Below are 25,501 nucleotides of genomic sequence, written 5' to 3'. Positions count from 1 at the left end.
ACAAAGGACAAGCGGAATATGGAAAATAAAAAATACTTGGACGACCCGCAGGGTAGAGAGGGAGGAACGGGCGAGTAACCAAAAAGTTGAACATGCGACCCAATTACTTTTACAGACGACAGAAGAAGGCAACGTCTAGTTTTGATGCTAGAGATTCTTCGTTTCGAAACAGGCCTCGGCCAAGTTTGAGTCACCTACCCCGTTTAGGAAAAGACGACCGCTAACCTGTTTGACAAGCTGCCGAGGCTTCTTCCGTAACTAACCCAATTTTTTGAAAACCTGAACGAAGTTTTTATACTACAATAGTATCAACTAATCAAAGATTTTTGAAAAATTCATTTTGTGTTATTGTCACTGGAAGCCCGATTTTTTGTACGAATGACTTTTGATTTGATTTCTGTGCTGGTTAAAGGGTATAAATCATGTATCACGTAAAAAAACAAAGTTGGTGCGCTAACAACAGTGGGATTTTTGTCGAATTTCTAGAGATTTCGTTTTTTGAAGATTTTGACAAAAGTGGGAAGGCTATACCCTTCCCACTTTTTCATTTTTTACCAAATTTTCAATTTTGCTTAAAATACATGATTTCGATTCAGAATTGAATGAAAATCACGGAAATCAAGTTTATTTCCCAATTGGTTTTATAGTTTTTGAATTAAACGTAAAAAACAAAAATTAAAGTTGGTGCTCTCCCACATAGCAACGGGTAATCTTTAAGACATCCCAAGGATATCCGGTAGTCCAAAAGACATCCCGGACTAAAAAAAGATGTCCTTAGGATGTCTTGTTAGGGATATTTTGGTACAAGGACATGCCTGACAAAAAAAAGATGGCTTTAAGATGTCCCGTCAGGCCTACTTTTGGGACAAGACAAAAGAAGACTAAAAATGGATGGCTTAAAGACGTCCTGCCGGGGATTCTTTAGGACAAGGGCATGCCAGACCAAAAAAGATGTCTTTGGATGTCTTGTCGGGGATACTTTGGGACAGGGACATGACTGACAAAAAAGATGTCTTTAAGATGTCCCGTCAGGCCTACTATTGGGACAAGACAAAAAAGACTAGAAAAGGATGTCTTTAAGATGTCCTGCCGGGGATACTTTAGGACAAGGGCATGCCAGACCAAAAAGATGTCTTTGGATGTCTTGTCGGGGATACTTTGGGACAGGGACATGACTGACAAAAAAAGATGTCTTTAAGATGTCCCGTCAGGCCTACTATTGGGACAAGACAAAAAGACTAGAAAAGGATGTCTTTAAGATGTCCTGCCGGGAATACTTTAGGACAAGGGCATGCCAGAACAAAAAGATGTCTTTGGATGTCTTGTCGGGGATACTTGGGACAGGGACATGACTGACAAAAAAAATATCTTTAAGATGTCCCGTCAGACCTACTATTGGGACAAGACAAAAAGACTAGAAAAGGATGTCTTTAAGATGTCCTGCCGGGGATACTTTAGGACAAGGGCATTCCAGACCAAAAAAGATGTCTTTGGATGTCTTGTCGGGGATACTTTGGGACAGGGACATGACTGACAAAAAAAGATGTCTTTAAGATGTCCCGTCAGGCCTACTATTGGGACAAGACAAAAAAGACTAGAAAAGGATGTCTTTAAGATGTCCTGCCGGGAATACTTTAGGACAAGGGCATGCCAGAACAAAAAAAGATGTCTTTGGATGTCTTGTCGGGGATACTTTGGGACAGGGACATGACTGACAAAAAAAAAGATGTCTTTAAGATGTCCCGTCAGGCCTACTATTGGGATAAGGCAAAAAAAGACTAGAAAAGGATGTCTTTAAGATGTCCTGCCGGGAATACTTTAGGACAAGGGCATGCCAGAACAAAAAAGATGTCTTTTGGATGTCTTGTCGGGGATACTTTGGGACAGGGACATGACTGACAAAAAAAGATGTCTTTAAGATGTCCCGTCAGGCCTACTATTGGGATAAGACAAAAAAGACTAGAAAATGATGTCTTTAAGATGTCCTGCCGGGGATACTTTAGGACAAGGGCATTCCAGACCAAAAAAAGATGTCTTTGGATGTCTTGTCGGGGATACTTTGGGACAGGGACATGACTGACAAAAAAAGATGTCTTTAAGATGTCCCGTCAGGCCTACTATTGGGACAAGACAAAAAGACTAGAAAAGATGTCTTTAAGATGTCCTGCCGGGGATACTTTAGGACAAGGGCATTCCAGACCAAAAAAAGATGTCTTTTGGATGTCTTGTCGGGGATACTTTGGGACAGGGACATGACTGACAAAAAAAAAGATGTCTTTAAGATGTCCCGTCAGGCCCCTAATTGGGACAAGATAAAGGAAGACTAGAAAAGGATGTCTTTAAGATGTCCTGCCGGGGATACTTTACAACATGAGCCTGCCTGACCAAAAGAAAGATGTCTTTAAGAAGTCCTGTCAAGAATACTTTCGGACAAGGCCTTTTCGGACTACTAACAGATGTCTTAAAGATGTCCTGTCGAGGATTCTTTTGGACAAGGCAGTTTCGGACTATGGAAAGATGTCTTTGAGATGTCCTGTCAGGGATACTTTTAGATAAGGCCATTTCAGACTAAAAAAGATTTCTTTAAGATATCCGCTCAGGACTACCTTGGGACAATGCCATCGAAGACTAAAACAGGAGGTCTCTAAGATGTCCGCTCAGGAATACCTTGGGACAATGCTATCGAAGACTAAAAATGATTGTTTTTAAGATGTCCAGCTATGCCTACTCTAGGACAAGGCGGTTCGAAGACCAAAAAAGATGTCGTTAGGATGTCCGCTCAAAGACTAACTCGGGTCGGGACACAATAGAAAGACTTAAATAACACGTTCGTAAGACGTCCAAGATCAGGCTATTTCAGGACAAATGAACAAGGGCAAAACTGGATCAGAAAAAGATGTCTTTGAGACGTCTAAACAAGGCAAATTCAGGACAACTTCACCAATGAACTTGAAGACTTAAAAAAAGATGTCTTTAGGATGTCCGCTCAAAGACTAACTCGGGACATAACACCAAGATTGAAATAAGACGTCCGTAAGACGTATATTCTGAAATGGCTTTACCCAAAAGTATCCCCCAAAGGACATCTTAAAGACAACTTTTTATATTCCAAAATGGCCTTGTCTAAAAGCATCCCCGGCAGGACATCTTAAAAACATCTTTTTATAGTCCAAAACGGTATTGCCCTAACTGGATAATATTGACCAAATGTTCTACTAGTAAAGACAACTTATATGAACCAGTTGATATTATATAAGAAACATATCACCTGGAAAACAACTTTTCTACAGACCCACATAGCAATGGGTTATCTTTATGACATCCCAAGGATGTCCGGTTGTCTCGAGGGGGATGTCCTAAGGATATCTTTAAAATAATGTTTAAGACTCCTTCGTTTCGTCCAAATGTCCGGGACTAGTACTATCTTTAAGACGTCTATCAAGACAGTTTGAGGACAACTTTAAGTTGTCTTTTGGATGTATGAAAGACAACTTTAGATCGTCTTTTTGATTACTTAAAGATATTTTTTGAACATCTTAAAGATTTCCTAAAGACATCTCAATGATATCTTTCTGATTTCTTAAAGATATCCTGAAGCCATTTTTCTGACTTCCTGAAGACATCTTTAGGTCATCTTTCTAAATCACCAGATATATTTTTGGACATCTTAAAGATTTCCTAAAGACATCTGAATAATATTTTTCTGATTTGTTAAAGATATCCTGAAGCCATCTTTCTGACTTCCTGAAGACATCTTTAGGTCATCTTTCTAAATCACCAAAGATATTTTTTGGACAACTTAAAGATTTCCTAAAGATATCTCAATGATATCTTTCTGATTTCTTAAAGATATCCTGAAGCCATCTTTCTGACTTCCTGAAGACATCTTTAGGTCATCTTTTTAAATCACCAAAGATATTTTTTGGACATCTTAAAGATTTCCTAAAGACATCTGAATGATATCTTTCTGATTTCTTAAAGATATCCTGAAGCCATCTTTCTGACTTCCTGAAGACATCTTTAGGTCATCTTTCTAAATCACCAAAGATATTTTTTGGACATCTTAAAGATATCCTAAAGACAGCTGAATGATATTTTTCTGATTTCTTAAAGATATCCTGAAGCCATCTTTCTGACTTCCTGAAGACATCTTTAGGTCATCTTTCTAAATCACCAAAGATATTTTTTGGACAACTTAAAGATTTCATAAAGACATCTCAATGATATCTTTCTGACTTCTTAAAGATATCCCGATGCCATATTTCTGACTTCCTGAAGACATCTTTAGGTAATCTTTCTGAATCACCAAAGATATTTTTTGGACATCTTAAAGATTTCCTAAAGACATCTGAATGCTATCTTTTTGACTTCTTGAAGATATAACGATGCCATCTTTTTGAATTCCTGATATAAGTGCTCCCTACAGGAGATCTTAAAGACATCTCTATATAGTCCTAAATTGCCTTGTCCATAACTATCCCTTAGAGGACATCTTAAAGGCATCTCTATATAGTCCTTAATTGCTGTGTCCATAACTATCCCTTAGAGGACATCTTTAAGACATCTTTATATAATCCTTAATTGCTTTCTCCATAAGTGTCCCTTAGAGGACATCTTAAAGACATCTCTATGTAGTCCTAAATTGCTTTGTCCATAAGTATCCGCGACAGGACATCTTAAAGACATCTCTAAGTATAGTCCTTAATTGCTTTAAAAAGATCCTTCAACGTCAAATGAAGTTAAAGTATATATAACTATATATATATATATTATAGTATTGTATAGTTAAGTATATAGTTAAGTAAGTATTTTATCTTTTAATTAGTTACTTTATTCAACTGATATATTTATCAGCATTGTCATGGTTAAGGTCCATTTAAGTTTTGAGGCTCCCTCTAGTGGATAGTTACATAGAAAATTTTTAAAAAAGTGGCGTCGTCGCACATCAGATCGAGTCTAGCGCCAGACTGCCCCTGAACAAGGAAGAACAATCTCCATCGACCAGTAGGTAATTCCGATGTGGCCAACTCTTGTCCACCAACAAGAGTTACACGGCTTCGGTTTTATACTGGGAAGAGTACGCGGACTATATACAAGAAGGGGGTGGGAGGTCTTGACTTTTACATCGAGACCCACCTTCCGTATATAGTGACCAACGTGCATTGTTCCTGACTTCATACTCACTTTCCCCGAGAATCGAACTCGGGCCCTCTACCATGGTAAGCGTACTCGTTAACCCACCATCTGTGAGGGTACAGTTAATCTTGTACAAGGAATAGATTTAGGCAAAAGTATCCCCCAAAGGACATCTTAGAGACATCTTATTATATTCAGAAATGACCTTGTCTAAAAGCATCCCCAGCAGGACATCTTAAAGACATCTTTTTATAGTAAAAAACGGTATTGTCCTAGCTGGATAATTTTGACCAAATGTTCTACTAGTAAAGACAACTTATATGAAGCAGTTGATATTGTATAAGAAACATATCACCTGGAAAACAACTTTTTTAAAGACCCACATAGCAACGGGTATCTTTATGACATCCAAAGGATGTCCGGTTGTCTTGAGGGGGGATGTCCTAAGGATGTCTTTAAAATAATGTTTAAGACTCCTTCGTTTCGTCCAAATGTCCGGGACTAGTACTATCTTTAAGACGTCTATCAAGACAGTTTGAGGACAACTTTAAGTTGTCTTTTGGATGTATGAAAGACAACTTTAGATCGTCCTTTTGATTACTTAAAGATATTTTTTGGACATCTTAAAGATTTCCTAAAGACAACTCAATGATATCTTTCTGACTTCTTAAAGATATCCCGATGCCATCTTTCTGACTTCCTGAAGACATCTTTAGGTCACCTTTCTGAATCACCAAAGAAATTTTTTTGACATCTTCAAGATTTCCTACAGACATCTGAATGCTATCTTTCTGACTTCTTAAAGATATCCCGATACCATCTTTTTGACTTCCTGATATAAGTGCCCCCTACAGGACATCTTAAAGACATCTCTATATAGTCCTAAATTGATTTGTCCATAAGTATCCCTTATAGGACATCTTAAAGACATCGTTCTATAGTCCTTACTTTCTTTGTCCATAAGTGTCCCCTACAGGACATCTTAAAGACATCTCTATGTAGTCCTAAATTGCTTTGTACATAATTATTCCTTATAGGACATCTTAAATGCATCTTCATATAGTCCTAAATTGCTTTGTCCATAAGTGTCCGTTATAGGGCATCAGAAAGACATCTCTATATAGTCCTAAATTGCTTTGTCCATTAGTATTCCTTATAGGACATCTTAAAGACACATCTATATAGTCCTAAATTGCTTTGTCCATAACTATCCCTTAGAGAATATCTTTTAAAATTTAAAATTTTTATATTAAAAAAAAGTAGCGTTGTTGCACATCAGACGTACATTGTTTCTGATTTCATACTCACTTTCCGCGAGATTTGAACTCGGGCCCTCTAGCATGGTAACCGTACTCGTTAACCTACCATCTGTGAGGGTACAATTAGTATTTTACAAAGAATAGAGTTAAATGTTTTTGTAAGTTGTCATGCTAAAAACTTTTCGTACCATTGATGTCGTATTGACATCTTATTTATGGCGTAGTTATCATTGCCATTTTTTTTGCCATGTCGTTTACATCCTAAAGATATCATTTTATATCATTTTTAGGACTTTATATAGTTTTCACAATAAAAAATATATCTTTGTGCCGTGTGGGAATACACAGATTTTTATGGTCACCAAAGCTCTCATTTTGGCATCCACTGGGGCAACTGTTTCCTTTACAAAAAAAAACGCTAAAAACATTATTCAAACATCAGGTTTGAACACGGGTCTCCCGCACGCCAGTCGAGTAGTCTACCATATCTACAATTTTAGATTGTTTCAATTAACTAGTTAGACTTACAAATTATACAGTGAAATAAGGTAAAAGTCTATTTTATCCGACAAAAGTATACTTAATAAACTAACCTCACTTACTTAATTAACTTAACTTACCCTAAATAAAAATAAAATAAAAAACTATAGTTTAGAACCTAAACGGGACAACCCCGAGCGACATATACATAAATAAACCATTTATAGATGAAAATTATAGAAATAAAATCCTTTTTATTTGTGTTTACAATATTAATACCCAACATGTGTTGCAACCCGTTTCGGCACTTTTTTTTAGCACTTTGATTTCGTCGTTTTACAGAAACTTACTTACAAAAACATTCAACTCTATTCCTTGTACAAGATTAATTGTACCCTCACAGATGGTGGGTTAACGAGTACGCTTACCATGCGAGAGGGCCCGAGTTCGATTCTCGGGGAAAGTGAGTATGAATTCAGGAACAATGCACGTTGGTCACTATATACGGAAGGTGGGTCTCGATCTAAAAGTCAAGACCTCCCATCCCCTTCTTGTATATAGTCCGCGTACTCTTCCCAGTATAAAACCGAAGCCGTGTAACTCTTGTTGATGGACGAGATTGGCCACATCGGAATTACCTACTGGTCGATGGAGATTGTTCTTCCTTGTTCAGGGGTAGTCTAGCGCTAGACTCGATCTGATGTGCGACGACGCCACTTTTTAAAAAATTTTCTATGTAACTATCCGCTAGAGGGAGTCTCAAAAATTAAATGGACCTTAAACATGACAATGCTAATAAATATATCAGTTGAATAAAGTAACTAGTTAAAAGATAAAATACTTACTTAACTATATACTTAACTATACAATACTATACTATATATATATATAGTTATATATACTTTAACTTCATTTGACGTTGAAGGATCTTTTTAAAGCAATTAAGGACTACTTAGAGATGTCTTAAAGATGTCCTCTAAGGGATAGTTATGAACAAAGCAATTAAGGACTGTATAGAGATGCCTTTAAGATGTCCTATAAGGGATAATTATGTACAAAGCAATTTAGGACTATATAGAGATGTCTTTAAGATGTCCTATAAGGGACACTGATGGACAAAGCAATTTATGACTTTATGAAGATGTCTTTAAGATGCCCTGTAAGGGATACTTATGGACAAAGCAATTTAGGACTATATAGAGATGTCTTTAAGATGTCCTCTAAGTGGTAGTTATGGACAAAGCAATTTAGGACTGTATAGAGATGTCTTTAAGATGTCCTATAAGGGATACTTATGGACAAAGCAATTTATGACTATTTGAAGATGTCTTTAAGATGTCCTCTAAGGGATAGTTATGGACAAAGCAATTTAGGACTGTATAGAGATGTCTTTAAGATGTCCTATAAGGGATACTTATGGACAAAGCAATTTATGACTATATGAAGATGTCTTTCAGATGTCCTGAAAGGGATACTTATGGACAAAGAAATTAAGGACAAAATAAAGATGTCTTTAAGATGTCCTATAAGAGATAATTATGGACGAAGCGATTGAGGACTATATAGAGATGTCATTAAGATATCCGGTAGGGGACAGTTATGGACAATTAAATTAAGGACTAAATAGAGATATCTTTAAGATGTCCTATAAGGGACACTTATGGAGAAAGCAATTAAGGACAATATAAAGATGTCCTTAAGATGTCCTGTAAGGAATACTTATGGACAAAGAAATTAAGGACAATATAAAGATGTCTTTAAGATGTCCTATAAGAGATAATTATGGACGAAGCGATTGAGGACTATATAGAGATGTCATTAAGAATCCGGTAGGGGACAGTTATGGACAATTAAATTAAGGACTAAATAGAGATATCTTTAAGAGTCCTATAAGGACACTTATGGAGAAAGCAATTAAGGACAATATAAAGATGTCCTTAAGATGTCCTGTAAGGAATACTTATGGACAAAGAAATTAAGGACAATATAAAGATGTCTTTAAGATGTCCTATAAGAGATAATTATGGACGAAGCGATTGAGGACTATATAGAGATGTCATTAAGATATCCGGTAGGGGACAGTTATGGACAATGAAATTAAGGACTATATAGAGATGTCTTTAAGATGTCCTATAAGGGACACTTATGGAGAAAGCAATTAAGGACAATAAAAAGATGTCCTTAAGATGTCCTGTAAGGAATACTTATGGACAAAGAAATTAAGGACAATATAAAGATGTCTTTAAGATGTCCTATAAGAGATAATTATGGACGAAGCGATTGAGGACTATATAGAGATGTCATTAAGATATCCGGTAGGGGACAGTTATGGACAATGAAATTAAGGACTATATAGAGATGTCTTTAAGATGTCCTATAAGGGACACTTATGGAGAAAGCAATTAAGGACAATATAAAGATGTCCTTAAGATGTACTGTAAGGAATACTTATGGACAAAGAAATTAAGGACAATATAAAGATGTCTTTAAGATGTCCTATAAGAGATAATTATTGACGAAGCAATTGAGGACTATATAGAGATGTCACTAAGATGTCTGGTAGGGGACAGTTATGGACAAAGAAATTAAGGACTATATAAAGAAGTCTTTAAGATGTCCTCTAAGAGATAGTTATGGACAAAGGAATTTAGGACTATATAGAGATGAATTTAAGATGTCCTGTAGGGGACACTTAAAGCCAAAGCAATTTAGGACTATATAGAGATGTCTTTAAGATGTCCGTCCAGGACTACCTTTGGATAAAGCTGTCGAAGACTAAAAAAGAAATTCTTAAATATATCCATGAGCAAGACTTATAGTCGGGACTTGACAATGATACTACCTAAGTAACAAATCCATAGGTCAGTTCAATAAGTACTTTGATTTGATTTTTTATGTACTAAAGTGGCATAATGGTTAGGATACTAAGCCAAGAAGTCAGAGGTCAGCAGTTCGAATCCAACAATCTACGTAAGTAAAATATCTCGTCTTAATACACTATAAAGTTATATGTCAAAGCGTCTTAATATAGCATTAAAATATATGTCAAGCGTTCTTAAACATGTTGTAATATAATAAATATGTGCAGAGGAATTAAGAACTGACAAATGGACCAAATAAGAAATAAGACAACAATTCCGCAAGAATTTCCAAATTTTTTTGTGATGATAAACAGATGGCTTTAAGAAGTCATTAAGATATCATTAAAATGTCTTGAGGAAGTCTTTAAGATGTCCCAAAAATATCTTTGGTGAATCAGAAAGATGACCTAAAGATGTCTTCAGGAAGTCAGAAAGATGGCATCGGGATATCTTTAAGAAGTCAGAAAGATATCGTTGAGATGTCTTTATGAAGTCTTTAAGATGTCCCAAAAATATCTTTGGTGAATCACAAAGATGACCTAAAGATGTCTTCAGGAAGTCAAAAAGATGGAATCGGGATATCTTTAAGAAGTCAGAAAGATATCATTGAGATGTCTTTAGGAAAACTTTAAGATGTCCAAAAAATATCGTTAGTTAATCAGAAAGGTGACCTAAAGATGACTTCAGGAAGTCAGAAAGATGAAATCGGGATATCTTTAAGAAGTCAGAAAGATATCATTGAGATGTCTTTAGGAAATCTTTAAGATGTCCAAAAAATATCTTTGGTGATTTAGAAAGATGACCTAAAGATGTCTTCAGGAAGTCAGAAAGATGGCTTCGGGATATCTTTAAGAAATCAGAAAGATATCATTGAGTTGTCTTTAGGAAATCTTTAAGATGTCCAAAAAATATCTTTGGTGATTTAGAAAGATGACCTAAAGATGTCTTCAGGAAGTCAGAAAGATGGCTTCAGGATATCTTTAAGAAATCAGAAAAATATCATTCAGATGTCTTTAGGAAATCTTTAAGATGTCCAAAATATATCTTTGGTGATTTAAAAAGATGACCTAAAGATGTCTTCAGGAAGTCAGAAAGTTGGCTTCAGGATATCTTTAAGAAATCAAAAAGATATCATTCAGATGTCTTTAGGAAATCTTTAAGTTGTCCAAAAAATATCTTTGGTGATTTAGAAAGATGACTTAAAGATGTCTTCAGGAAGTCGGAAAGATGGCTTCAGGATATCTTTAAGAAATCAGAAAAATATCATTGAGATGTCTTTAGGAAATCTTTAAGATGTCCAAAAATATCTTTGTGATTTAGAAAGATGACCTAAAGATGTCTTCAGGAAGTCAGAAAGATGGCTTCGGGATATCTTTAAGAAATCAGAAAGATATCATTGAGATGTCTTTAGGAAATCTTTAAGATGTCCAAAAATATCTTTGGTGATTTAGAAAGATGACCTAAAGATGTCTTCAGGAAGTCAGAAAGATGGCTTCAGGATATCTTTAAGAAATCAGAAAAATATCATTCAGATGTCTTTAGAAATCTTTAAGATGTCCAAAAATATCTTTGGTGATTTAAAAGAGACCTAAAGATGTCTTCAGGAAGTCAGAAAGTTGGCTTCAGGATATCTTTAAGAAATCAAAAGAATCATTCAGATGTCTTTAGGAAATCTTTAAGTTGTCCAAAAATATCTTTGGTGATTTAGAAAGATGACTAAAGATGTCTTCAGGAAGTCGGAAAGATGGCTCAGGATATCTTTAAGAAATCAGAAAAATATCATTGAGATGTCTTTAGGAAATCTTTAAGATGTCCCAAAAATATCTTTGGTGATTTAGAAAGATGACCTAAAGATGTCTTCAGGAAGTCAGAAAGATGGCTTCAGGATATCTTTAAGAAATCAGAAAAATATCATTCAGATGTCTTTAGGAAATCTTTAAGATGTCCAAAATATATCTTTGGTGATTTAAAAAGATGACCTAAAGATGTCTTCAGGAAGTCAGAAAGATGGCTTCAGGATATCTTTAAGAAATCAGAAAGATATCATTGAGATGTCTTTAGGAAATCTTTAAGATGTCCAAAAAATATCTTTGGTGATTTAAAAAGATGACCTAAAGATGTCTTCAGGAAGTCAGAAAGATGGCTTCAGGATATCTTTAAGAAATCAGAAAGATATCATTGAGATGTCTTTAGGAAATCTTTAAGATGTTCAAAAAATATCTTTAAGTAATCAAAAAGACGATCTAAAGTTGTCTTTCATACATCCAAAAGACAACTTAAAGTTGTCCTCAAACTGTCTTGATAGACGTCTTAAAGATAGTACTAGTCCCGGACATTTGGACGAAACGAAGGAGTCTTAAACATTATTTTAAAGACATCCTTAGGACATCCCCCCTCGAGACAACCGGACATCCTTTGGATGTCATAAAGATAACCCGTTGCTATGTGGGCTAACAGCACTTTTTTCGTTTATTTTAAAAACAGCTGATTTAAAGAGAAAATTAATCACTGAATCGAAATCAGCGCTCAATTTTAATTGTGTCGTGTGATTTTTGTCGAATTTCTAGAGATTTCGTTTTTTGAAGATTTTGACAAAAGTGGGAAGAATTGAATGATAATCACGGAAATCAAGTTTATTTTTCAATTGGCCTTGTAGTTTTTGAATTAAACGTAAAAAACAAAGTTGCTGGTGCGCTTACAGCACTTTGTTTTCGTTTATGTTTAAAACGGCTGGTTTAACAAGAAAACCAATAACTTAATCAAAATCATTGTTTAATTTTGATAATACTGTGGGAATTTTTTTTCCTCCAAGTCTATCGGGAACCTTACGAACACCGGGAGCCGTTGAGTGATGTACTATAGCGTGGTAAAACAACTGACAAACAGGTCGTAGGCCAACTGGCCAACATAAAATGTGAAAGTAGTATGATGATACAGGTGACGTGAATATTTCAAGGCCAACCATGTTAAGTTTACGTCTATGCATGCGTCAGTGGATTAAATGTGGTTGTATAAATGTATAGCTCAACTACGCTCAGCCCAGTTGTCGTGTTATAGACTACGTTTAAATCTTATGTGGATGGGCTCAAGGTACAGTCCGTTAAAGAAAAGAAAGTTTCAAAACCTTGAGTTCACTTATCCTGGATGAAACTGGTTATGCCAGTCTTCATCTATGGTAATTTTTAAGTTAAAGTCTGAAGCTAAAGCATGGATCCTTGTGAATGCACCAATCAGTACCTTAGCAAATACGACACCTCTTTTCTGATCGCCGCCATTTGCATCAGAGAAAGTAGTCGTCTCTACAAGTATACTTAAAAATGTCTTTAAAGAATATGTTTTGGAACAAGTGGATTGAATCAATGAGTTTTGCTGAACAGTCTGCTAGAGATGATCAACGCTATTGAGGAGGGAGAGGGAGAAACGTTAAGTTAGACAGTGCTGCCATAATTTCACGTCATTCACGCACCAAAAATGAAACTAGTATTGCGAAATATCACCAGAAATAATAAAGATGAAACAAAAATGTATGATAGGTTTGTACATACCCTTGGTTGGTATAGAACGGGCACCGTCAATAAGACTTTTTATCAGTAAATCTTCTAATACGCTGTTGCGGTACGAATGATAAGTGAAAACGAAAAGGAACGATGCGACGCTAAACAGGGCCAGGTAGCAAATTAAAAACCTTCCGGTCAGGTGGTCACCAAACTTATTCAGCATCTTGTAGAGCTCAGCAGGCATTGTTGAAATATCTAATATAGAATAATTGAGCCTTGTGAAAAGGATGCGTCCCAATCGATCAGATGACCAAATATAGTCACCCTCTTTCTTCCCTTGCACCCGAAACGATTGGCAATGGTTTGAAGACTGTCTTATACTTCGCAATAAAGAACAAGCGTATGAAATACTTGAATGACCCGCAAGGCAGGGAGGAAGGAAAAATTGAGTAACCTAACAGTAGAAAATGCATCTAATTGTGATGATAGAGATTCTTTATTTCGCAACAGACCTTGGTTAGTTTGAGTTATCCTTTAGTTTGAGGTACAAATATCAACTAGGTAAAGATTTTTCTTAATTTCAGTGTGGTTAGTTTCACGGATTAATAAACGGATTTTATTTCACGGATAAATGTTAAAGTAAAACTATGTTGATCCTATTCACGTGAATCTTTCTAGGCCACTTTAAGACGTCTAGATGCATGCGTCAATATAGATTAAACGTTGATTATTAAAAACAGATTAAAGTTCGTACAGTATACGTTCAAATTATTTGTACTATGTGGTCTTTTATTCACGCTGCAGTCCGTTAAAGTCAAGGAAATTTCGAAACCTTGAATTCACGTATCCTAGATGAAACCGGTTATGCCTAATCAAGGCTTCACCTATGGCAATTTTTCAAGTCAAGATCTGCAGTTAAACCACGGTCCCTAGTCATAAATCGCTTCAAGCTATCCCGGTGTAACGCGCTATATGCTAATTCATATGAAAATACAAAAAGAAGATGGTATTAAAAATTCTTCGCATCTTTCCGAACGTTCTCCAGACGCTATTTAAATTTTTTGTGTGTAAACAATTGTATTTGTCCTCGCATGATTTCAAATTAGCATCTACACAATTCTGTGTTGAAATGCGTGCACCGAAATCTCTTTCTTGGAAGTCGATTCTTACCGATGATTGATCGGTCAAATTAAATATAATAACTAACCCTTGTGTTGGACAGTGAATCATAGATTCTGTTACAAAATCAAGCATGAGCTTCACTAAAGATAAGCTGTGCACATCAAAATGGATCGGGAACAACGCCGTTTTCGTTATCTATACGAAACATGTTCTCGCAACAGTTGAGATGGCTTGCAAAGAGTGACATCCGATTTTGAAAATCGTTAAGAGGCATAAGGTACGGCTTATAAAGTTTAATTCTTATCTTGGTAAGCTCTGAGCGTTACGTCGAATAATTTGAAAAATAAGGGAGACTCAAGCACATGATCTCGTTCTAGGTTGAAAATGGCTGAGCTTCTTTGGACTATGGATCCCCAAACATACAAGAATTTCATTTTTAGGCAGTCAACAAACGATTTTCTAACACACAAATGTATACGTATATCTGACAGGTAGGTTTTAGGTAGGTAAAACAAGGCTTAAACACCCGATATCCTCGTCGTGAACGAACTTGTGTTTGTCGTGGATCAACAGCATCTCTTATCATTTAGTTTTGATGTGATAAATTATGACAGAGCTGTGACAACAGCAAATGGGCTTGAAGTGAATAAAGACATTCAACTGCGTTAGATCAACTGGCAAACAGTTGTCGATTGTCCGTTGAATATTTGTGTCCTTACCTGCAGTTGATCGAAATGCGACTAGCGTTAATGCTCATGTTGGCTTTGGCCTGTTTATTGCAGGTCGAAACTTCTTCCCTTCCGAAATGGCAAGCATCCGCCGACGACTATCCATCAACGTTAGAATTATCGGAAGATGGACTTTCTCTGATGGAACCAGCCATCGTGCCAGAGCCAAAAGATGGTGGCCGGTGGTGGTATACTCCATCGCGTAAAGCTCACCTCCATTCTGCAAAATCAAAGAGTCGATTGATGCAAAAGATGATGTCCAATAAAGTGAACGAAGATTTGCGTCTGCCCGGTGACGTCTTGCCAAGTACCTATTCTATCCGCTTGTTGCCGTTCATCGAGGAAGGCAATTTCACAACGGACGGTCACATCGACATCTTCGTCGACTGTATCCGGGACACGAATAGCATCTCGATGAACGCCGCTGAAATCACTTTCAAGTTGGTGTCTGTTACGGTAAAACAGACCCTTTCGCAACTCGTTCGGTTCTATTCAAATATGTCCTACAATTTCAGGTGCTCGACCTCACCACCAACAGTCCTCTGGCGATAGTCGGTTTCGTCGACGAGCAAGATACACGTGAGATCGTCACCATCAAAACGGCAGGGCAATTAATTGCTGGCCGTCGCTACAAGATCTCAATGGATTTCACGTCAATTTTGAACGACGAATTGCGCGGTTTTTATCGCTCTTCTTACATGGAGGACGGTGTCAAGAAGTACGTCAATAGCGAAACGAATATCAGTTTACGTCACATTATAATTTATCACTTTGTCACGCAGGTGGTTGGCCGTGACTCAGATGGAAGCTCCAGATGCCCGTCGAGCTTTCCCTTGTTTCGACGAGCCCAATATGAAAGCAAATTTTTCCATCACCCTCGGCCGCAAAACTACGATGAAAACAGCCAGCAACATGAACATCCTGTCCACCAACGACATGTCTGTTATTCCAGCAATTTCGTTTGAATTTTTTTTCTTTTTCGGGAGGGGGTCTAAAAATGTGTTTACGTTCTATTGTATGCAGCGATGGAATGCCAGGATACGTTTGGGATTATTACGCGACGTCGGTGACCATGTCGTCCTACTTGGTTGCATTTCTGGTGTCGGAATTCGAGGCCGTTCCAACCACAACGACTCACAGGGTACCATTCCGTCTCTGGGTAAAACCGCAATCTACTCACCTCGCTGAGTACGTATCACCTAATTCCATCAATAAAACACTGATAAAAATATTTACATAACCGGTAGTTGAATGCGCTAAATTATTTATTAAATTATGGATTGTTTGTTTTTTTAAATCCGTAAAACGGACGTTTATAGGTACAGCCTGAGCGTCGCTCCGGAATTGCAAGAATTTTTCGAGCGCTATTTCAATATTGACTACCCACTGCCCAAACAAGATTTAGCGGTATGTACCATTATTATAATAACTCACCGTCACTTGATTTCCGATTTGTTAATCCGTCGTTTTTGCTTATACTTTCAGGCGATTCCTGATTTTTCTGCAGGTCACTTTTCATTTCATTATTTTAGTGGCTTACGTAAAAAATTACTGCAAACAAGTGTTATCAGCACATGCTTATCCTGTTTTTGTTTGTTTCATTAATCTGATGGCAGGAGCTATGGAAAACTGGGGATTGGTTACCTACCGGTGAGTTCTTTGCTAACTTGTATTTCTTTCTACCGTTTCATCAGTTGCAGATTAAAGTTGAACTACCATATTGTTGAATCAAATCGGAACAGGGAGAGCGCTTTGTTGATCGATGTACCCCGCGAGAGCAGAGGTCGCAGGCAGAGCGTGGCCGATATCAACGCGCACGAGTTGGCCCATCAGTGGTTCGGCAACCTCGTCACTACTGATTGGTAAGTCTTGTATACTATATACATACATAATCATAGCTATATCATATAAAATATACATTTTTCTTTTGGAAGGTGGAGCACGATTTGGCTTAATGAAGGATTCGCTACTTATCTTGAATTTCCAAGCATGGATGCGGTAGGATTGAAATGCGCTCCTCATCATTCAGTTCAAATTGAATGAAAATAAATCTTTGCAATAATTCGCATAGGTGGAACCCGATTTCCGGTTTAGCGATCAATTTGTCGTCATCGAATTGCACTACGTTTTCGGTGTCGATGCTCTGGAAACATCACGACCCATCAATCTGCCAGTGACCACAAACGACGAGATCAACAATATGTTTGACGCCATTTCCTACGACAAAGGTATCTGGCCACCTCAAGCTAACAATTTTCACATCTATTTAAAGGCCATCTTCTTTACCGTAATGATTTAAGGATCGTGCATCATCCGAATGGCTGCCGATTTCATTGGCTCGGAAACATTCACCCGTGGTCTGACTCGCTACCTTAACGCCAGGTACTAAAGCTCCGTGTCATGAGCATATAGCAATATGATTGCGTTTCATTATATTTTCAAACAATGTCGACAGAGCTTACAAAAATGCCGTAGAGGACGACCTTTGGCTGGCATTGCAACAACAAAGTGACGAAGAGGCAGTTGGCCTTCCTGCCACCGTCAAGGAAATTATGGATACGTGGACGTTGCAAATGGGTTTCCCACTCATCAACGTAACTAGGGATTATAACACCGGTGGAGCCGTGGTATCACAGGTGCGATTTGAATCCCATGATATCATCGCTAATTTCATGTAGTAGACACACATTTGATGATTTTTCTATCGGCCCTGCAGGAGCGATTCTTGTTGCGCAAGGATCCCAGTTCGACTGATACGCACGTCTACCGCTGGTGGGTACCTTTGACTTATACCAACGGTGGCAGTTTGGTTCGCCAAACTCAATGGCTGTCCAAAGATCAAGCAACTAAAACCCTCAGTAACTTGGGCGCCACAGATAAATGGGTCATCTTTAATTATGACCAACAAAGTGAGTGCATTTTTACGAGTATATAGTGCGATAAGCTCCAAATCTTTAATTCCATATTCGCATTCGCATATACACAGATGTATACCGTGTAGCTTACGACACGGAAAACTATCGCCTGATTGCCGAACAGCTTATGGTCGACCACACCCGAATTTTGGATAACAATCGCGCCCAAATACTGGACGACACTTTTGTTCTAGCATCGGTCCATCTGGTTCCGTACAAATCTGCTCTGGACATATCTCTTTATCTGAAATACGAGAAAGAATATGTCCCGTGGAACGCAGTCCTCTCCGAGCTCAACTACATCGATTCGATGCTCTACAATCAACCGCAATTCTCACACTGGACCGTAATAGAAATCATTTTCAAAAACCTTTTTCCAATTGGAATGTCCTTCATGGATCCATGTGGCAGGTTCACTTGACCGATTTGGTGACTCCGTATTACAACCACCACGGCTTCCAAGAGTCAACACTGGATGCGCATTTGACTGTTTTCGGCAGGAGCGACGCCATGAGCTGGGCTTGCAGATTGATGATAGCCGATTGCGTCGACAATTCCAAAGCGAAATACGCACAACAAATGGCCAGCCCAGACGACACGACGTAACATATCATTTGTCTGCCGATTTCGTTCAAACAGATGTTAAATCAATCAATTGGCATGTGTTTAATGAAAGGATCTTGTCACCGAATCAGAAGAGTACCATTCTAAGGACAGGCGTGGAAAATGGTGGCCAGGCTGAATGGGACTTTGCTTATAATCAGTACACGAGCAAATTTGACACGTCTTACCTTGTGGCCGTAGCTAGGAGCAGAGACACATCTCGTCTGAACACGTTCGTATTTTGAAAGAAAATCTAAATTTTTTGGCCTAATTTGTAATGGCTATTTTGGGACAGTTTGCTAGAAAGGATGATCGATAGCCAGTCAGGCATTCGACTCAGTGACGTCAACACTCTGTTTAACAACGTAGCCTCCAATCCGGTGGGTAACCCAGTAGCGACCGATTTCCTCGTTAATCGCTGGACTGACATTGAACAATCCTGGTAGGTTTACTCGAGTTTCAAAATTATAGAACAGGTGAAGTTCAATTTTCTATCCTTATTCTAATCAAGGTTGGGAACCAATTATTTCATTAATTTCTTCCGTTACGTTTGCAACCGGCAAAACACGCAGGCGCAATTGGATAGGGTTCGTGGCATTTACATATCATATTTTTCTCACGAATTGCGACCTGATAGTTTCCTTTCTTTGATGATGCAGTTGTTGCAGTTGCGTACTGATCACTTGAACATTCTTGGAAATTCCAACACTGTACAACAAGGCATTGACGTTGTCGTAGAGAACATCAAGTGGATGGAATTACATCAGGAAGAGATTGGCAACTGGTTGAGCGTGTCAGTTCCTACTACTACAACCACCACTCCATCACCTCCTCTTCCTGACGGCAGCCAGAGCGTTTATCAAATGAATGCCCTTCTTATTCTGGTCTTTACTTTCTTGGGGATGTTTATCATGCACTGAATACATTTCCCGTGATTGATTTCATCCTTGATGTGCTATGCTAGTTACGCTATTAGAAGTGTATCCGACCACGACAAATGTAATAAAGGTAGAAAATAAAAGATTTGCAAGTTAGTAATCGATTCGATGAAAAAATACAACGAAAACTGTTTACTGTCATCCATCGACTTGTACACATAATATTGGCACCCGCGCCTTCGATGAAAACTTCCCTTCTTACTGATTTATCAATCAATCATCGATCATTAATAATAGAACTCGTTGGTAACTGCTAGACGAAACAGCATCAAAACACAAAAGGGAATTCCTGATTTCCTAGGCCGTTTTCCAGAAGAAATTTCTTCTGAAAAATCGACAATGATTTGATTGTCTAGATATACTGTAAGTAAATGTGGGGAAAAAAGAAAGGCCAAGCAAAATTAGATTGTAGAAAAGGTATCAGGATTTGGCGTTTGCCAATTTAGTAGACGCGCTGGAGCCAATCCACCACTTTATGATAGTTTTGCCTCATCCAGTTGAGATTGTTCTTGGCCCGGTCGATCGACTGCTGCATGGCACGTTCCGCCCCACCGAGACTTGCACTCCGTTCGTCTCTGAACTGCATCAACTGCTCCATCAAACATCAAGTTAGAACGCTGGTTCTTATTTTCTGTCGCTCATTTTAACGATCGATTTATTACCTCCTTCAATTCCAGGTCGGTGTTGAACGATGCTGCAACCGCTTTAATGATTCCAGACATTGAGCTGAAAGTCGTAGGGAATCTGCATTTTAAAGAATAACGTCTCAATCGGGTAAACAAAAACAAAAACCCAGTCTTCATCCACCACTTACACTTTACGTAATTCGTCCCATTTGTCCCGGATGAAATTGAAAGCCATGTAGCGGCCAAGTGAATTGTAAGCCACTTGGCTAATGACTCGAGCGGCATCTTGTTTACGAATTCCAGATGTAGAGTTGAGACTCATCTCCAACATCCTAACGGGTAAATATCGTATCAATTGATATTTTTTTTCTTATATCTTTTAGTTTTACTTGGCCAAAATCCAAGGTTTCTCCGAGCACGACATGGAAGCAAGGAGAACAGCTTGTTCGCTGGCCACATTGCTGGACATGTAACGATTCAGGGCAAATTCCCATTCGGCTTCATCTCCTTCGCGGATGGCCGCGCACGTGACAGGTCCTTTAACATTAGGCGAAATGATACTGTAAACGTCCACAAGAGAATTTTTAGGATTGAAAGGCATTTTGTCTGACGCTTGTTTTGGTCTTGTTTACTCAACGTTCTCGGGATCAGCCATCCATTGGGCGTAGGAGCTGACGACCCGACTGATGCAGTCCTTGTTACCCATGGAACAAGCCCAGGAGACAGCGTTGGCACGCAGTTTGGTCATGAGAATGTCCTCGCCCATCTTTTGATCGAATCCCAACTTGTTGTACAACGGCGTGATGATTGTTCGGAAATGTTTTTTCAACAGGCCGTAACCCGAAGTGCGAGACATCATAGACGAGATGGAACCCATACCAGAGAGGGCGGAATCCCAAGGAACGTAATCGCTTTCATGTTCCAGGTAGCGAGTCAGGTTTAAAGTGGTCATATAGTCCAATTGGCCGGCTTCGGCCAGATTGAAGGCATCGTCCATAATTTGAGCTCGATTAATTACGGAAATGGCAGAGTGATTCGTCATCAGCTGTTGGCCAATCAATTGCCAGTTTTGTGCATCGTAATTGATTCGATAGTATCCTAAAGTTTAAAAAGCGACCATTATGTAACAAGGGGAACCCATTTAAACGGTACGAAAAGTCACAGTCTTACCCATTTGGTCAACATTGAAGATGAGCCATTGGCTTTTATCGATAGGGATGCTTAGTTCATGCTTCTTGCTAGTCTGACCGTCAGATAACCAGGTGGATCCGATGGTCTGGAAGTCGGCCGTGTATGTAAGAGGTACCCACCAAAGGTAAACGGTCTTGTCCTGACTGCTAGCGTTCGATCGTTGCATCAAGAAGCGTTCCTATACGTAGAGCGATGTTTGATTACGCAATGGTTATGTAAACAGAATTTTTATCGATTTACCTGGCTGATGAGTACGGTGTTGTTATCATATTCCCGGGTGACTGTGACGACCGGGAAACCTGTAAGAAAACGCACAGGTTATCAACTGGCTTTTAGCGCGAAATTCAAGTTAACTGACCCATTTTCAAGGTCCATGTGTCCATGATTTGTTTGACTCCGGTGGGTATGGCGACCTTGTTGACTTTCGCTTGTTTCGTTAGAGCGTCCCAGAGATCATCTTGAACGGCGTTGCCGTATTGACTAGACGAAGGGGAAAGTCTTAAACGCGTTCCTCCGTCATTGTTTCAAAAATGATTTCGATTTACCGTGATTTCAGGTAATTGCTGAGTCCTTGTCTGAAGGTTTTCTCGCCGAGGAAAGCGGCCAACATGCGGATAATCGTTGCACCTTTACCGTAAGAGATTCGGTCAAAAATTTCGTTAATTTCATTGGGATGGTGAACGACGACGCTAATTGGATGGCTAGATTCGAGTGCGTCCAAGCTCATCACATCCTGGAGATCCCTCGTCACAAACTGTTGCAGCCATTTGAGACCGGGTTCTACGTGCTCGGATCCCAGGTATTCAGCGTAACTGGCGAAACCTTCGTTCAACCACAAATCGGTCCACCTTTTGAAATCCATAGAATTTATCAAAATTGTGTAACAATTAGCACATTTTTCTGATTTACCAGTCCATGGTAACGAGGTTGCCGAACCATTGATGTGCTAATTCGTGGGCAATCACCTCGCACACTCGTTCCTTGTTGCTGACCGACGATTTCTTTTCATCGTAGAGCAATGCAGTTTCTCTGCGTTATAGAAGCAAGAGCAATGAGCAATTTCGAATGGTAATCGTTTTTTGATGTCTCTGATGCCTACCTGTAGGTAATCAAACCCCAATTTTCCATAGCGCCTAAAAAAAACGAACGCGAGTTGTTATCGAGAATAAAAAGGGGGACACGAATGAAAAAGACCTGCAGCAAAGTCGGGAATGGCAATCATGTCTTGCTTGGGCAAAGGAAACGGAATTTGGAAATAGTCTTCAAAAAACGCTTGAATTTTAGGTCCAATCTCACTGGCATACCTTGGATGATTGGCAAAGGAGGTCATTTTGGAATTGCGATATCAAATGAATAAAAATAAACTGACTGAGCTTGATTGCGAGCCGAAGGACGTGCATAAATGTTGAACTTCCAATTAGCGTTGCCCACGTCGGCTGCGACTTGCGTGAAATTGGCGACGATGAAAGCCACCAGGTAAGTGGACATGGGAACCGAAGGAGCGAAATGGTCCCAATAAAATTCCTCCGTGCCTTCCCTATTGAAGCCAATAGGGAAAATAGCAAACCATATGAAAATTGGTGTCTCTAATGCAATTGGCAAAGGCATTTGCAAACAGAAATGGGAACAGACGCGGCAGAATGACTTGCATTTGAGTCGTGTTGATCAACGGCATGTTGGAAAGGGCCGTCATGTGGCGATGGCGGCCGAGAGTGACGGAGAAAATTGCCTTCATGTTGGGCTCATCGAAACAGGGGAAAGCTCGTCGGGCATCCGTCGGCTCCATTTGAGACACGGCCATGTACCTGTCAACCAGATGAATCCATAAACGCTTTCTCTCAGAAAGGAAATGGAAGAATTGATTGCATGGAAATGACTAGGGAAATGATACTTTTCTATGTCGTCCTCTTTGTAAGTAGAACGGTACAAGCCCCGCAGCTGATCCGTCAGATGACCGACGAAACTCATCGACAACGTATAGTTGGTTCCTTTGGACAGTTTGTCCTTGTGCTTGGGACAGAGACGAATGACGAGAAACTCCATTTCGGTGTCGTAGTGGATGCCGTCGCTAGCCACCATCAACGTTTTCATCGTTTTGCCGTGTTCCATGACCTGCAAATCATTGCTGTCTAAACATTAGGTCAAATGGGTGGTTGCTACTTTTCTTGTATACCACGACGGATTTGGGATCGACGACGATGTCGGCACTGTGCAAAACGATGCGGTCCGTTTCCATTTTACAGTGGACATCGATGGACACGTGACCCAAAATGGAAAAATTGCCTTTCTCCAGGACGGGGAAGAGGCGCACATCGTAACGGATAGGTAAAACAGCCCGAGGCAGACGGACATTCTTATTGCTGCTGATCACTTCGGCTTTGCTGGAACCAGAGGTAGAAGGCGAGGCAGTTGATGCTCCATTAGTAACGCTGCTGGCCGCGGGTCGGTCGGCCAGAAAGTAGACCAGCAAACCAACGGCGATGAGCGAACCAACAAAAGCGATGAACAAGAGAAATGCCCTACACTTGGACACCACATAACCGCCATCCGTCGTTTTCATCGTTGTTTTTCTTTCTTTCTCTTGATTTCGCGCCTGTGATTGAATGATTCACTCGTTCAGCTTCTTCGTCTATAACTATGTTTTAAAAAAACACAAGAATTAAAATAAAATAAAAACGTGTTGGACAGTAGCACAGCCACGGATAGAATAACAATTTCTCTATCACGGAGGTCTCCTCTCCCCTCCCTCGTTACGTAATTTAATCCGTGTGCATTTCTCCATTGTTCCAAACATTTCAAAATATGCTCTGAGATATATATACAAGCACGTTGCACTCGGTGAATAGGAAACAACATTTTCAAAACTCACGTACAAACCCATTGTGTAATGGAATTTTGTTCTTTTTGGATGATGAAATGCGCAACTGGGCGACTTCCAAATTCAGTTGGAATTTCCAATCTGCTGCGTGTATAGTTGGTATTGTTCGCGATGGAAAACCGGCCAACATGAAACAGATTCCTGCTAAAATTGTCATTGACAATGAAATGTGTGCATGTTTGACTGCTTAATTGAATTTCTGGCTGCTAGCAGTGACAGATCGGATTACGGCTGCGACATGGGTGGCTCTTGCAGAGAGAACTGTAGGAAACTCTGTCGCATCTGCGCAGTGCATGTGGTACCAAGATAAAGTAGCACTGTCGGACCCAAAGTGCATTCCTTTAAATCCCAGTTTCCATGTCAGAATATTTTAGGCTTGGACCACTTGTATTTCGAACCGATATCCACTACGCAATGTTCTTTGCCTACATGATGCGGCCACTCGTGTGCTTGTCGCCAGGCGTATCGACAGTGTTTACCTCTTTCCACTACAGAAATTGGACGTTGTGCGTATTCTCTAGTTTACGTACAGACCAATAGTGTGGCTAGACAACTTTGACGTGATGGCGTCAGCTTCAATAAGCAGGGGGGGGGGGGGAATTGTTTGTTTTTGTTTTTTTTCTTGATGATAAAAGAAGTTGAAAGACAAGGATACGCAGCGAGTGCAGGAGATCATACAAATAAACAAACCCATTCATCACAAACACCCTTTTCTCAAAATAGGTTCCAATCGCTAAACTGAAAACATTGCAACACATCATTCACACGCATTTCTTTCTTTTCATTTCACATTGAACCGGCTGCCGAGACGTAAATCATCGGATGCTAAGTGCAATAAGTGCTCTTCTTTATTGCCAAAAATGACGCGTCGAAAAGAGGCCCCTTTCTCATCACTTGGAAAATTCCCTCAAAATTGCCACGTGAGAAGGACAAACACAACTGGCAATAAGTACATAACATTTTTATAACTACGTGTGACCCATACAACTCCAAATAGAAACGACACAAGCTTTTGACAAAGTCAACAAAAAACATGTACCTGTAGCTCGTGACGCTAGTTGATGAGTCAGAAAAGGGAAAGAAAACAAACTCTAAAAGACGTAGCGGAAACAATTGGGAAGAAAGTGACGACGAAAATGAAACGTGAAAGAGAAAACACAGTGGAACAGCGCGTCCACTAGCAGCGACCGTTGACGACCGACTACTGAAAGGCGAGGCAGCCGAGAGGGGGGTGTTTACGTGTACTACGTCTATAGTCTACCACAGA

At 39.2% G+C, this 25,501-nt stretch overlaps 2 protein-coding genes across 2 annotated transcripts; one reads left to right on the top strand and one right to left on the bottom strand.

The window, feature by feature from the left end:
* The first annotated feature begins 15,008 nt into the window (after positions 1–15,008).
* On the top strand, positions 15,009–19,635 carry LOC116935591 (aminopeptidase N). Its single transcript, XM_032942883.2, has 19 exons — positions 15,009–15,539; positions 15,599–15,801; positions 15,866–16,021; positions 16,107–16,271; positions 16,403–16,490; positions 16,569–16,590; positions 16,700–16,733; positions 16,826–16,945; positions 17,018–17,081; positions 17,155–17,311; positions 17,384–17,465; positions 17,539–17,719; positions 17,800–17,992; positions 18,070–18,344; positions 18,410–18,600; positions 18,675–18,833; positions 18,897–19,043; positions 19,113–19,188; positions 19,261–19,635. Exons 1-19 carry the CDS (start codon positions 15,090–15,092, stop codon positions 19,519–19,521), a joined length of 3,024 nt encoding a protein of 1,007 aa, XP_032798774.2. The 5' UTR covers positions 15,009–15,089; the 3' UTR covers positions 19,522–19,635.
* Positions 19,636–19,656: 21 nt separating this feature from the next.
* LOC116935569 (aminopeptidase N) lies at positions 19,657–25,434 on the bottom strand. The gene is made up of 17 exons (XM_032942862.2): positions 25,274–25,434; positions 23,530–23,991; positions 23,248–23,468; positions 23,006–23,161; positions 22,726–22,893; positions 22,551–22,660; positions 22,456–22,489; positions 22,266–22,385; positions 21,902–22,204; positions 21,715–21,836; positions 21,597–21,655; positions 21,336–21,534; positions 20,798–21,263; positions 20,555–20,725; positions 20,354–20,497; positions 20,202–20,283; positions 19,657–20,128 (listed from the first exon to the last, which is right to left on the bottom strand). Exons 2-17 carry the CDS (start codon positions 23,914–23,916, stop codon positions 19,982–19,984), a joined length of 2,889 nt encoding a protein of 962 aa, XP_032798753.2. The 5' UTR covers positions 23,917–23,991; positions 25,274–25,434; the 3' UTR covers positions 19,657–19,981.
* Between the last annotated feature and the right edge of the window lie 67 nt (positions 25,435–25,501).

This window comes from Daphnia magna, linkage group LG1 (genome assembly GCF_020631705.1).
Source record: "Daphnia magna isolate NIES linkage group LG1, ASM2063170v1.1, whole genome shotgun sequence".
In the NCBI taxonomy this organism is placed as follows: Eukaryota; Metazoa; Arthropoda; class Branchiopoda; order Diplostraca; family Daphniidae; genus Daphnia; species Daphnia magna.
Note: the sequence above shows the minus strand (reverse complement) of the source record. Positions and strands in the feature narration are given on the sequence as shown.